Source organism: Podarcis bocagei (assembly GCF_964188305.1).
Source record: "Podarcis bocagei genome assembly, chromosome: 5".
Classification (NCBI taxonomy): Eukaryota; Metazoa; Chordata; class Lepidosauria; order Squamata; family Lacertidae; genus Podarcis; species Podarcis bocagei.
This window is the reverse complement of record NC_138129.1, coordinates 32,372,986-32,384,520: the sequence shown is the minus strand read 5'-3', so window position 1 is coordinate 32,384,520 and position 11,535 is coordinate 32,372,986. Positions and strand designations below refer to the sequence as shown.

Below are 11,535 nucleotides of genomic sequence, written 5' to 3'. Positions count from 1 at the left end.
CAGGGGTTGCAGGCATGCTTTACCCCAGGCTTATGTTTCGTCTTGGACAATGAGGCACAGCAGTGACTGTGGTGTCTTTATGAACCTGAACTTGGATAAAGGAAAATCCCACCATCACACCCAAGAGGGTCCTTTGCTTTTCTCATAGGAGCAGCAGGCTTGGGTCTGCAAGAGAAATAAGCCATGTTTTGTGTCTTTGTTACTGCTTGTCCCAACTATCCCACATGGTGCTCTGCCCCCTTGCCCCGCTGCCCATCACTGCTAACCCAGTGGGGGGGAATCTATTGTTTTCCCCCCCCCAGCCTATGTCACCCATCCTGAAATCCTAAACCCCTTTGGTTTCTGCCCATAGCTAGATGAGGGGCTCCACCCCTCCTTGCCTGGTACATCTTCAGTCTCTTGATGGCTTCCTTGATGAGTCAATGTCTGGCCATCAGCTATTGTTCTTCCAATGGCCCCCATCCAGCTAGCTCTGCTGAGCTGGCCAGGCTCCTAAACCAAATCTAGCAGGTTTTTTGTGTGTTTGGCACAGTTTAATCAAACCTTGATTGTTTCTAATTTTTACTAATTCCAGGATTTATGGGTAAGTTGCACCCACAGACTCTGTCCCCAAAAACAGATAGCAGTACATTTGATTCTGAATTATTTACATTGCAGTCTACTTGCAGTGTCTCTTGTCAAGGCCCCTGAATTTATTACTTTGACCCATCCATCTGTATGGCCATACCAGTCAATCCACCAAAGTTGCTCCCAAACCTCACCCCACCCTGGCTCCACCTCTTGCCTCAGATCCATTGCCTCAGTCTTTTTTTTAATTTATGTTGGAAATATTTTGGAATTGCAGCTGCACTTCTTTCAGGTGTGGTTCTGCTTTTTGGAGCTCATTAAATCTGTAAGATAGGCAGTAATCAAGTACAGTAAATCTTGGGGCTGGATGGAGGGAATTTATCCCTCCCAACTTTGATGACTAAACACTGAATGGAAGTTTAATCCTTCAAGTAATTCAGGTATTTAATATCTCTTTCCCAGGCCAGTACTTTGAGTTTCGTTTCTCCTGGACAATTGTTTTCCCTACATTTCATTTTCCTGACAATCTGAACAAAATTTCAGATTTTGTATCTGAAATTTCAGATTTTTGTATCCAGTCTTTATCACTGTTCCCTCCCTTTAAACAAGTGACAGAAAACTACTTTTGAACCCTGGGCATCTGGTTGTCAGCTATGAGAATAGGATGCTGGACTAGAGCCACCTTTGTCCTGATCCAGCAGTGCTCTTTTTAGGTTTTTAAAAAGCTGCTTTAACTTGTTCCATTAGACAGATTTGTAAAAATGTTTCCAAAGTTGAAGATCTCCAAATGTATTTTTGCATCAATGGAAATTGGTATTTTTAAATATATGGGATTCAAAAGGAAACATCGGGTGTTCTGAAGCTGAACAAGAGTGCAGTGCCAGCAATATGCATGACCCAGTTGTGAACTACTGTAGGGTACAATGAGGAGAAAGAGAAGTACAGTAGTACATCATGTTACGAAACCCTCTGGTTCATAGCTGTCAACTTTTCCCTTTTCTTGTGAGGAATCCTATTCAGAATAATGGAATTTCCCTTTAAAAAAGGGAAACGTTGACAGCTAAGCTTCCTCCCTCCAAAAAACAACACAGAACCACCCAGCATTGACACAGAAGCCGCATGCCGCACAAGCCACCTTGACTGGAGGACTGCCATCACGTGATTCCCGGCCCTGGCGGGTTTTCTCCTATATAAGGCAAAGCTGGGTCGCTCATTCGCTCCCGGTGTCCCTGCCTGGAAGCCGAGGACGATGTCGAGTGGTAACGGGAAAGCAGCATTCGAGCGGCCCCGTCCCGCCAGCCCGGACGACGGCTTCCACACGCCGGAGAAGCGCGCCCCGGATCCCTGCGAGAGTCACCCGCGGGACTGGGGCATCGAGCAGGTGTGCGAATTCCTGCGAAGCAGCGGCTTCGAAGACCCGGAGTTGGTGCGCTACTTGCGAGGTAAGCGGGGGGCGGGACGAGCGGGACCGGAGAGCCGCTTCGCCTGCGCAGCCTCGTTGCGCCGGGAAGACTATAGTCATCTTTCAAGCCGCGGTCGTCGTCCTCTTCCTTGTAGCCTGACTGAGGCGACGCTGCTGCTGCTGTTTCCTCTCGAGCGGTTCCCGCTTCCTGACCCCGTGAGGAGAGGAGGTTATGAAGCGGATTGCAGAGCCGGTGCATAACGGGCTCCGTCGCCTGAGGGCGGGCTTGGCTACTCCTGGCAGGATGGCTTGTTCCGAAGTCAATGGTCATAGGGTTGTTGTTGTTTTATTGTTATTAATTGAATTTATATACCACTCTATACTCAGAGCGGTTCACAATATAAAATCAAGATATAAAGCCACAAAATACGTAATAAAAATAAAAACGACAACCCAATAACTCCCCCCCCAAACCCACATTTTAAAAGGGCTGTGTCTTAAGAGTCATTTGCAGCACAGTCTACTCCGGAGTAAGGTCTATTGAGCTCAGTGGGATTCACTCCCAGATAAGTGTGTTTAGGGTTGCTGCCTTAAATCCCCTTTTCCTTTTAACTTGGGTTGTATTTATTTATTTGATTTATATGCAGCCCTTCCTTCCAAAGGAGGAGCGCTTCTTTCTCAAACAAGCCTTTTAGTTAAAAAGGATTGCAAGCCACCCCAGTCTGACTCAAATAACTCTACTCTGGCCTTTTGTCTTTCCAACAGGGAGGTAGACCCACCTGTTTGCCCTCTGGCACAGAGCCCCTGCTCTGCTTTGCTCCCTTAATGACCCAAATCAAATCAAATCAAAATGTTTATTCGGTTTTACGCCCATCATAGAACACCACACAACAAAACAAATCAAATAAAACAGCGGACTCGTACAAGCCACAAGTAATATAACACAATTCACAGCTCACAAGGACAGATATTAGCAATTCAAAAGAAAAATATAAGATTGAGATTAAAATTTAGGCACTACGCTAAAATCAATGTCTGCCGTCATTATAGAAAATTCTTATAACTCTCAATAATCAGCTAACATTCCATTCCGTCTCTTATACGAGAGGACGGCTGTTAGGAATTTAGCAACCTGTAGGGTAATATAAGGATCCGCATCTTGAAGAACCCAGGCAAGCTGTAGGTCTACTGGTTTGTCAGCCATAGGCTGGATTATGGAGTTTAGTATGCTAGCACGAGCTGAACTGTACATGGGGCAGATAAACATAACATGATGTAGAGATTCAGATGTTTCCATTTCACAAGCACACATTGAAGGGACTTGGCCCTTAGTGAATCTATGTCTCAGCACGTTTGTTGGAAAAACATTGAACCTAGCTCTAATGAAGGCATATCGGTGAGACGCAGCCATAAGCGATGTTAAGTAGGACGGAGCACAGTAGATAGGGGTTATGCCGAAATTTAACGGCGAGCAGGCTCCACCACCAGCTAAGAAATTTTGGTATAGCTCCGCATCATCCAGCCTTTGATTTATACACCTTTTTGCCACATTTAGATCCAGTTTGAGCAATTCAGTGGGCGAGATCTCATAGGACAGCAATTTGGCATGGATTTTTCCTGACCACAAATTTGTGAAGTCATCCCGCCACATGCATTGAATGAGATAGTGGTTCGGGAGTTTATGCCATAGGGATATCCAATAAATCAAGACTCTCCTCCATAGAACTAACTCCACTGAGGGGATCTTCATTTCTAAGCGAATAGCCGCATTACTTACACATGTTGGTAATTTTAGAAGTCGGCGTAAGAATTGGCTTTGAAGTGACTCTAAAGGTGAGAGGTTTGCAAAGGCAGCCCATAAAGGTGCAGCATAGGCCATTGTGGCCATCACTTTGATGCTATACACTTTCAAGGCCGCAGGGATGAATAGGGCCCCCTCAGAGTAGAAAAAACGGAGGAGGGAGTGTGATAGGGCTTTTGTCTTGTTTTGAAGGTATTCAATGTGTGCTTTCCACCCTAAATTATATTGAAAATAAATTCCTAAATATTTAAATTTATGTACTTGTTCGATTTTTGTGCCCTCCAATTTCCATGAGTAAAGTTTTCGACTCCTTGAAAATATCAGTACTTTGGACTTGGTGTGGTTGATAGACAGATGATTAGAATGGCAATATGTCGCAAAAATCTTTAGTGCCCTCCTTAAACCCACTCTGGAGTAAGAGAGTAGTACCGCATCATCTGCGTAAAGAAGTAAAGGACAACGATAATCTGCTATACGAGGGGTGTGGATAAATTTTTGTGAGTCGGCTAATGGGTTCCTCATATCACTGATAAATAAGTTAAAAAGAAGTGGTGCTAAAATACAACCCTGGCGTACACCCTTATTTACTGGCACTGGGTTAGTTAGGTCTCCAGCAGGGGATAATCTCACCCTGGCCACGGACCCGGCATGAAGTTGGGAGATAAGCCACAGGAGCCTTCTATCTATTCCCCAACAGGCAAGTTTATCCCATAGTAATTGCCTCAGAATACTATCAAACGCAGCTTTCAAATCTATGAAAGCTGCGCAAAGTTGGCCCCGTCGAGGTGTCGAGTATTTCCGGGCTAAGTGATAAAGAATAATTGCCTGGTCTGTTGTGGATCGGTTTAATCTAAATCCAGCTTGCTCATGCCCAATCAGGTCAGCCTCAACTGACCACTTCGTCAACCTTGCCAGCAAAAAACGGGCATATATTTTCCCAATGGACGATAGCAGACTGATATTCCGGTAATTCCCTGGGTCACCAGGAGGGCCTTTTTTGTAGATAGGAATTATAATGGCCTCCTTCCACGTTCCTGGTATTAAGCCAGTGGCATTTATTGCGTCAAACGTTTTAGCTAAAATCCCTGCCCACCATGCAGAATGTAGCTTTATAGCCTCAACAGGGACAAATCTGGCCCCTGCTCTGCTTTGCTCCCTTAATGACCCATCTTTAGCTGTCCATTGGCAGTACAGGATCATTTGTGCATTAACCAGCATTGATATGTTCTGTCTCTCCTTGTAATGTTCTCAAAGAATAAGGAAATAACATCAGAGGCACATATTCTAGTGGGGGAAAGATATATGCACCAAGTATGTATCAGAGGATCGCCAAAGCATGTGCCATCAGGATGCAACATCATCAAAGCTAGAAGTCAGGTCATTCATTTATTTAGATCCAAAAATCTCCCACATTACTTTTCATGCGTGCACTTTTGGGTTGGGGCAACTGGCTAAAATGTTTTAAAATATTTTGTTTTTTTTTTTAATATATATTTATTAAGGTTTTTCAATACAAAAAGGCATATTCAGTAAAACAACATTAATTATTTAACATCTTTTCATCATAACTTTGGACTCCCCCACACCTCCCCCACACACTTGCATCGTTATAAAGTTATTTCCAAGCAAATTATCATTTTGTAGATAAGTCTTTAGGTTCAGTCATTAAAATATGGTTAAACTTAAATCTAGTTTAGTGATAGACAATTATTTCTATTCTGGCATCCCTATCAACATTCCGCCAAATTACAATGTTTTTGTAAATAAATCTTAAATTTCTTCCAGTCTTCTTCAACTCTCTCTTCTCCCAGATCTCGGATTCTGCCGGTCATCTCAGCTAACTGCATATAGTCCATCAGCTGCATCTGCCATTCTTCTAGGGTGGGTAATTCTTGAGTCTTCCAATTCTTGGCGATCAGTATCCTTGCTGCCGTTGTTGCATACATAAAAAATGTTCTATCCTTCTTTAACACATTCTGGCCGATAATGCCCAAGAGGAAGGCCTCTGGTTTCTTGGTAAAGGTATACTTAAACACCTTTTTCAGCTCATTATATATCATCTCCCAGAAGGCCTTCACTTTAGGACAAGTCCACCAGAGGTGAAAGAATGTTCCTTCATTTTCCTTACATTTCCAACATTTATTATCAGACGAATGGTATATCTTAGCCAATTTAACTGGGGTCATGTACCATCTGTATATCATTTTCATTACATTTTCCTTCAGAGCATTACATGCAGTGAAGTTCAGCCCAGTGGTCCACAACCTTTCCCAATCTTCAAACATAATATTATGCCCAATATCCTGTGCCCACTTTATCATTGCCGATTTAACCATTTCGTCTTGTGTGTTCCATTTCAGCAGCAAATTATACATTTTTGAAAGTACTTTAGTCTTAGGTTCTAACAGTTCTGTTTCCAACTTCGATTTCTCCACCTGGAATCCTAACTTTTTATCATTCTTGAATACTTCTTTAATCTGAGCATAGTGTAGCCAGTCTCGCACTTTATCTTTTATTTTCTCTAGACTCTGCAATTTCCAATTTTCTCCATCTCTTTCTAATATCTCCCAATATTTTGGCCAATTGGCCTCCATATTGGCTTTTTTTAGGGCCTTAGCCTCCATGGGTGACAGCCACCTCGGAGTTTTTTTCTCCAGTAAGTCTTTGTATCTTATCCAGACATTGAATACTGCTTTCCTGACAATATGGTTCTTAAAGGCCTTATTGATCTTAACCTTATCATACCATAAATATGCATGCCATCCAAATGCATTGTTAAAACCCTCCAGATCCAGTACATCCGTGTCCTCAAGAAGTAGCCAGTCTTTTAGCCAGCAAAACGCTGCGGCTTCGTAGTACAATTTTAAGTCTGGCAGGGCAAAGCCCCCTCTTTCTTTCGCATCCGTTAGTATCTTGAACTTAATTCTGGGCTTTTTGCCCTGCCAGACAAATTTAGAAATATCTTTCTGCCACTTCCGGAAGCACTCCGTTTTGTCTACAATCTGCAAAGTCTGGAACAAAAATAACATTTTTGGCAATACATTCATCTTGATGGCAGCTATTCGGCCTAACAATGAAAGTTTTAATTTTGACCAACTGTCCAAGTCTCTCTTAATTTCCAACCAACATTTCTCATAATTATCTTTAAATAGACTCAAATTTTTTGCTGTTATGTTTACCCCTAGGTATTTCACTTTCTTAACCACAGTTAATTCTGTCTCTCTCTGAAACCGTACCAACTCAGTATCTGTCAGGTTTTTTCCCAAGACCTTAGTTTTTTGTTTATTTAGTTTAAATCCCGCCAGTCGACCAAAATCCTGAATCAGCTGTAGTACTCTTTTCGTGCTAGATTCTGGCTCCTGTAGTGTCAAAACTAGGTCATCTGCAAACGCTTTAAGTTTATATTGTTTCCCTCCAACCCGAATCCCTTCCACCAGCCTGTCCCCTCTAATCATATTCAGGAGCACTTCCAGAACCGAGATAAATAGTAGCGGGGAAATCGGGCAGCCTTGTCGTGTACCTTTTTCAATTTTAAACTCTTCTGTAACCACATTGTTAACTATCAATTTGGCCTTTTGTTCCGAATATATTGCATCAATCCCATTCTCGAACCCCGAACCCACTCCCATTTCCTTTAAATTCCCCTTCATAAACTTCCAGGATATGTTGTCAAAGGCCTTCTCCGCATCTATAAAAATTAAAACTGCTTTAGTATTTATGTCTGTTTGCAAAAGTTCCAATATATCTATAATGTTCCTTGTGTTAGCAGACATATGTCTGCCTGGGAGAAAGCCTGCCTGGTCTTTGTGAATTACTTCGCTTAAAACCTTCTTGAATCTACTTGCCAAAACATCTGCAAATATTTTGTAATCCACATTTAAAAGGGAGATGGGACGGTAGTTCTTAAGTTGTGTCTTTTCAATTTCCGACTTTGGTATCAACGTAATAAAGGCTTCCTTCCACGACTCCGGCGCCTTCTTCCCCTCCATAATTTCGTTGCTGACCTCCAACAGTGGTTGTATCAGGTAGTCTTTCAGTATCTTGTAGTACTTGGAGGTCAGCCCATCTGGCCCTGGCGATTTGCCCTGTTTCATGTTCTGGATGGCCTGCTCAATCTCTTGTCGTGTTATTTTGCCATTCAGGATTGTTCTGTTTTCTTCTGACAACTTTGTTAGTCCATTTTTCTCCAAAAATCGTTTCATCTCTGTTTCGTCTTGTGGCCCTTGAGTATATAATTTTTTGAAATATCTCTGGAAACTCTTTCTGATCTCTCCGGGGTTCTGAATACTTCTTCCTTCAATCTCTAAGCCTGTTATTGTATTTAATTTTTGTCTCCTCTTCAACTGCCAAGCTAGCAGTTTTCCACATTTGTTGGCCGATTCAAAAGTTTTTTGTTTCATTATTTTGATCTTCCATTCTATTTCCTGGTTTATCAATTTGGAGTATTGCGCTTGATGAAGTTTAATTTCTCGGAGAGTCGGCTGAGACTTCGGATTAGATCTTAGCTTCTTCTCTAACTCTTTAATTCTTTCCAGAATTTTGTCCTTCCTTTCATTTTGTTTCCTTTTCTTTATAGTATTCTGTTGTATCAAGAACCCCCTCATCACAGCCTTACTTGCGTCCCAGATAGTTCTTTTTTCCACCGTAGTGTTCATGTTAATCTCAAAATAGTCCTTTAAAGTTTTTTGGGCCTTCTTTACAATCTCTTGATCTCTAAACAAGCCATCATTCATCTTCCATCTGAAGGAACCGGTTGGGATCAATGTCATGTCCATTCTCAGTGCATTATGGTCGGAGCATGTCTTTGGGCAGATTTCCACCTTTCTAATCTTGGGTGCCAGACCTCTAGTTATCCATATTTGGTCGATTCTTGTCCAGGTCAGTTGGGCTTCAGAGAAGAATGTTCCTTCCCTTCCCAAAGGGTTTCTCACTCTCCAGATATCAATCCAATCCATATTGTCTGTCATTTCAAAAAAGGTCTTTGGTAGTCTTCCGTCTTTAGTAACCTTTTGATTCTGTGACTTATCCATGTTAGTTGATACAACCCCATTCATATCTCCCATCATAATGATGTTGTTGTAGTCCAGATAGTCCAGCATAGTCTCATGCAACTTCTTATAAAATTCCGATTTCCCTTCATTTGGAGCATAAATTCCTAATATCAAAATTTTTTCTCCTTGGTATTGTATTTCTATTGCCAAAATTCTTCCATGTTCGTCTTTAAACAGAATTTTAGGTGAAAGGCTCTCTTTTGCGTAGATCACCACACCTCTCTTTTTTACTTTGTCCGAAGATATAAATTCCTGACCAAGTCTTTTATTTATTAACACTTTTCTATGGAGCCTAATCACATGTGTTTCTTGTAAGCAGATAATGTCCAATTGTTCCTTTTTTAATATATGAAAGATTTTTCTCCTTTTTTCCGGACTGTTACAGCCATTTATGTTCCAACTCAAAAGTTGCAGAGACATCCTGAGTAAGTCTGGTTATTCTTGCTGGGGTGGTACCTTGTTCTCCGGTTCTTGAGGATCCGAGGGTGCCGGCTCCCCCGAAGATTCGGGCCCTGGGAGTACTCCAAGTCCTTTGTGAAGATCTTCTCCGTGTGCCGCCAAAAACTTGTCTCTATCCTCCAGTGTTCTAATTTTAATCTTTCTCCCTCTGAAAGTAAAAGATAGTCCTTGGGGAAACTCCCACCTGAAGATAATTGAGTTACTCCTCAGCAGTCTTGCTAGTTCCGAATAGTCAGATCTAAGGTCCAACAATTGTTTAGGAATGTCCTTGTAGATTTCAATTCTTTTATCCAAAATGTCCAGTGACTTTCCGTAGTGTAGGCCCAAAATCTTATCCCTTTCCTCCTTAGATCTCAGTATTATCAGACAGTCTCTGGGCTTCTCTTTCCTTCTAAGCCTTCCAAGCCTGAAAGCAGATACTATTTTAAAGTCTTTTTCCTCTAAATTCCAGAACTTGGAAAATTCTTTAGTCAAGAACTCAGTTAGGTTGTCTTCTTCCACTTCTGGTATTGACCGTATCCTCAAGTTGGCCTCCCTGTTCCGCAATTCTGTCATAGAAAAGTAGATCTGATGTTCTCCAACTTGTTTGCTGAGTGGTCTTACTTCTTTTTCAAGCTCTCCCAGTCTTTGGCTAGTATCCTCAACCAGTTTCCGATTTTCACCTACAGCCTCCTTCAATTCTCCAATAGATTGAACATTTTGTGCAACTTGTCCAGTTAATTTATTCAAACTTTCTGTATTTTGGTCAATTTTAGCTGTTTACAAGTCAACCTTTCTATCCAAGGCCTCCAATTTTTCAAAAATTTTCTCTAAAACAGAACCACTTGCTCCTGAGGCCATATCTTCCAATTGTAATTCCTCTGTTTCTCCCTCCCCTGCCTGTGACAGGGAGGCCGCCTCTACCTCAGGAGGCAAAGTGGAAAGCAACGCAGGCACAGATGATCTACGCTGTGAGGCTGCAGATAAAGTTAAAGTTGTTTGTCTGGTTCTTCCCCTTTTTCTTGTTCCACTCATTCCAAAGTTATCAAGAAACCAAGGTCACCTGAGTTGTTCCCATGAGAAAACAGCAGCCCAGGTGCAACAGTCAAGCAGGAGGCCGAGAAAGGAAAGTAAAACAAAAAGTCACTGCTGTAGTTCCAAAATCCTCTAGAGGGAGCTGGAAATGTCTTTAGAGAGAAATCAGATCCAATTCAAATTTATATATCTAATATAACTGATTCAACGTCCAAAAACCTCCACAAAGATAAGTTTTGGCAGAGTTGTTTCTTTAAACAAAACAATGTTTCTAAAAGTGCTAACAACAGTTGTTTCAAAGTAGCAAGTTCGAGCTCAGAATGTCTCAAAGTCTAAATTCAAAGTATCCAGGTTTGCAGACTGGTGCTCAGTTACTCAGGCAGCTCCAGCACCTGGGGTTCTTATTTAATTTGTAATCCACTGGTTCAGCAGAAGAAGGGTATCCTTGTCTCCATATAGGTCACAAAACAGCCACTTAAAATCTTTTATCCACACAGAAAAAAGTAATTCAAATGGGTGCCAGATCAATTGGTTAAAGCATCTGTCTTAATCTCCACTCCTCCTGCTCTTTGCTTTCAAGTTCAGTGTTAGCGGAAGACGGACTTCCTGTTTATCGTCACTCCGCTTTCAGCCAAATTTCAAGTTTAAAAGTCTTTAAAGTCTTAAAATTGTAAAGTCCAAATTACTCACGGGTTGTAACTTTCCGAATTTGGAGGATTCAGGAAGAAAGGTCAGCGCTGACCGGCAACAGCAACGCGGCTTCGCTCCGTTGACTGCGAAACGACCCACAGCGCCGCTACCCCCTCCGCGATCCGGAGCCCCGTTACGGGGTCCCTTCAACGTTTTGGGGGCTGCTTCTGGCGCCCGCCGGGTCTCGAGACCACAGGCTTCCGCCACCTGTGGTTTTCCTAAGTGGGTCTCCGCTTCGCCGTAGCGGACGACCCGTTTTCAGCGGAGCTTCCCTCTCCTTACAAGGAGCAGGCAGCCATTACCGAACGCGCCGCCTCCGGAAGTCTCTGTTTTAAAATATTTTGAAGGGTTCTAATTTTGGTTCCTCTGTTTTCTTTTTGTTGGGTTGATGTTGGTTAAATGTTTAGTTGGGGTTGGCAGTTATTTCAATTTGGGTATAACTGTAAACTGTTTATTATTGTTATTATGTTATTAAGAGGCTAATTAGGTTAGTTAGCTTATGCCCAGTGCAAAATATTTCAGGTTGCACCAAAGCATACTTGCAGAAAAGA

The 11,535-nt window shown here is 42.1% G+C and overlaps 1 protein-coding gene and 1 long non-coding RNA gene across 2 annotated transcripts in view; one reads left to right on the top strand and one right to left on the bottom strand.

Moving 5' to 3' along the window:
* Nucleotides 1–1,801: 1,801 nt before the first annotated feature.
* The window catches only part of LOC308588048 (deoxynucleoside triphosphate triphosphohydrolase SAMHD1-like), a 29,142-nt gene continuing 19,408 nt past the window's right edge, over nucleotides 1,802–11,535 (top strand). Inside the window, exon 1 of the mRNA XM_081196241.1 lies at nucleotides 1,802–2,009. Within this exon, the coding sequence (XP_081052367.1) occupies nucleotides 1,817–2,009 (193 nt within the window). The 5' untranslated portion in view covers nucleotides 1,802–1,816. The remainder of the gene's footprint in view (nucleotides 2,010–11,535) is intronic.
* Nucleotides 2,810–4,835, bottom strand: LOC308588465. The gene is made up of 2 exons (XR_014008794.1): nucleotides 3,747–4,835; nucleotides 2,810–3,713 (listed from the first exon to the last, which is right to left on the bottom strand). It is a non-coding gene; the product is annotated as an uncharacterized lncRNA (long non-coding RNA).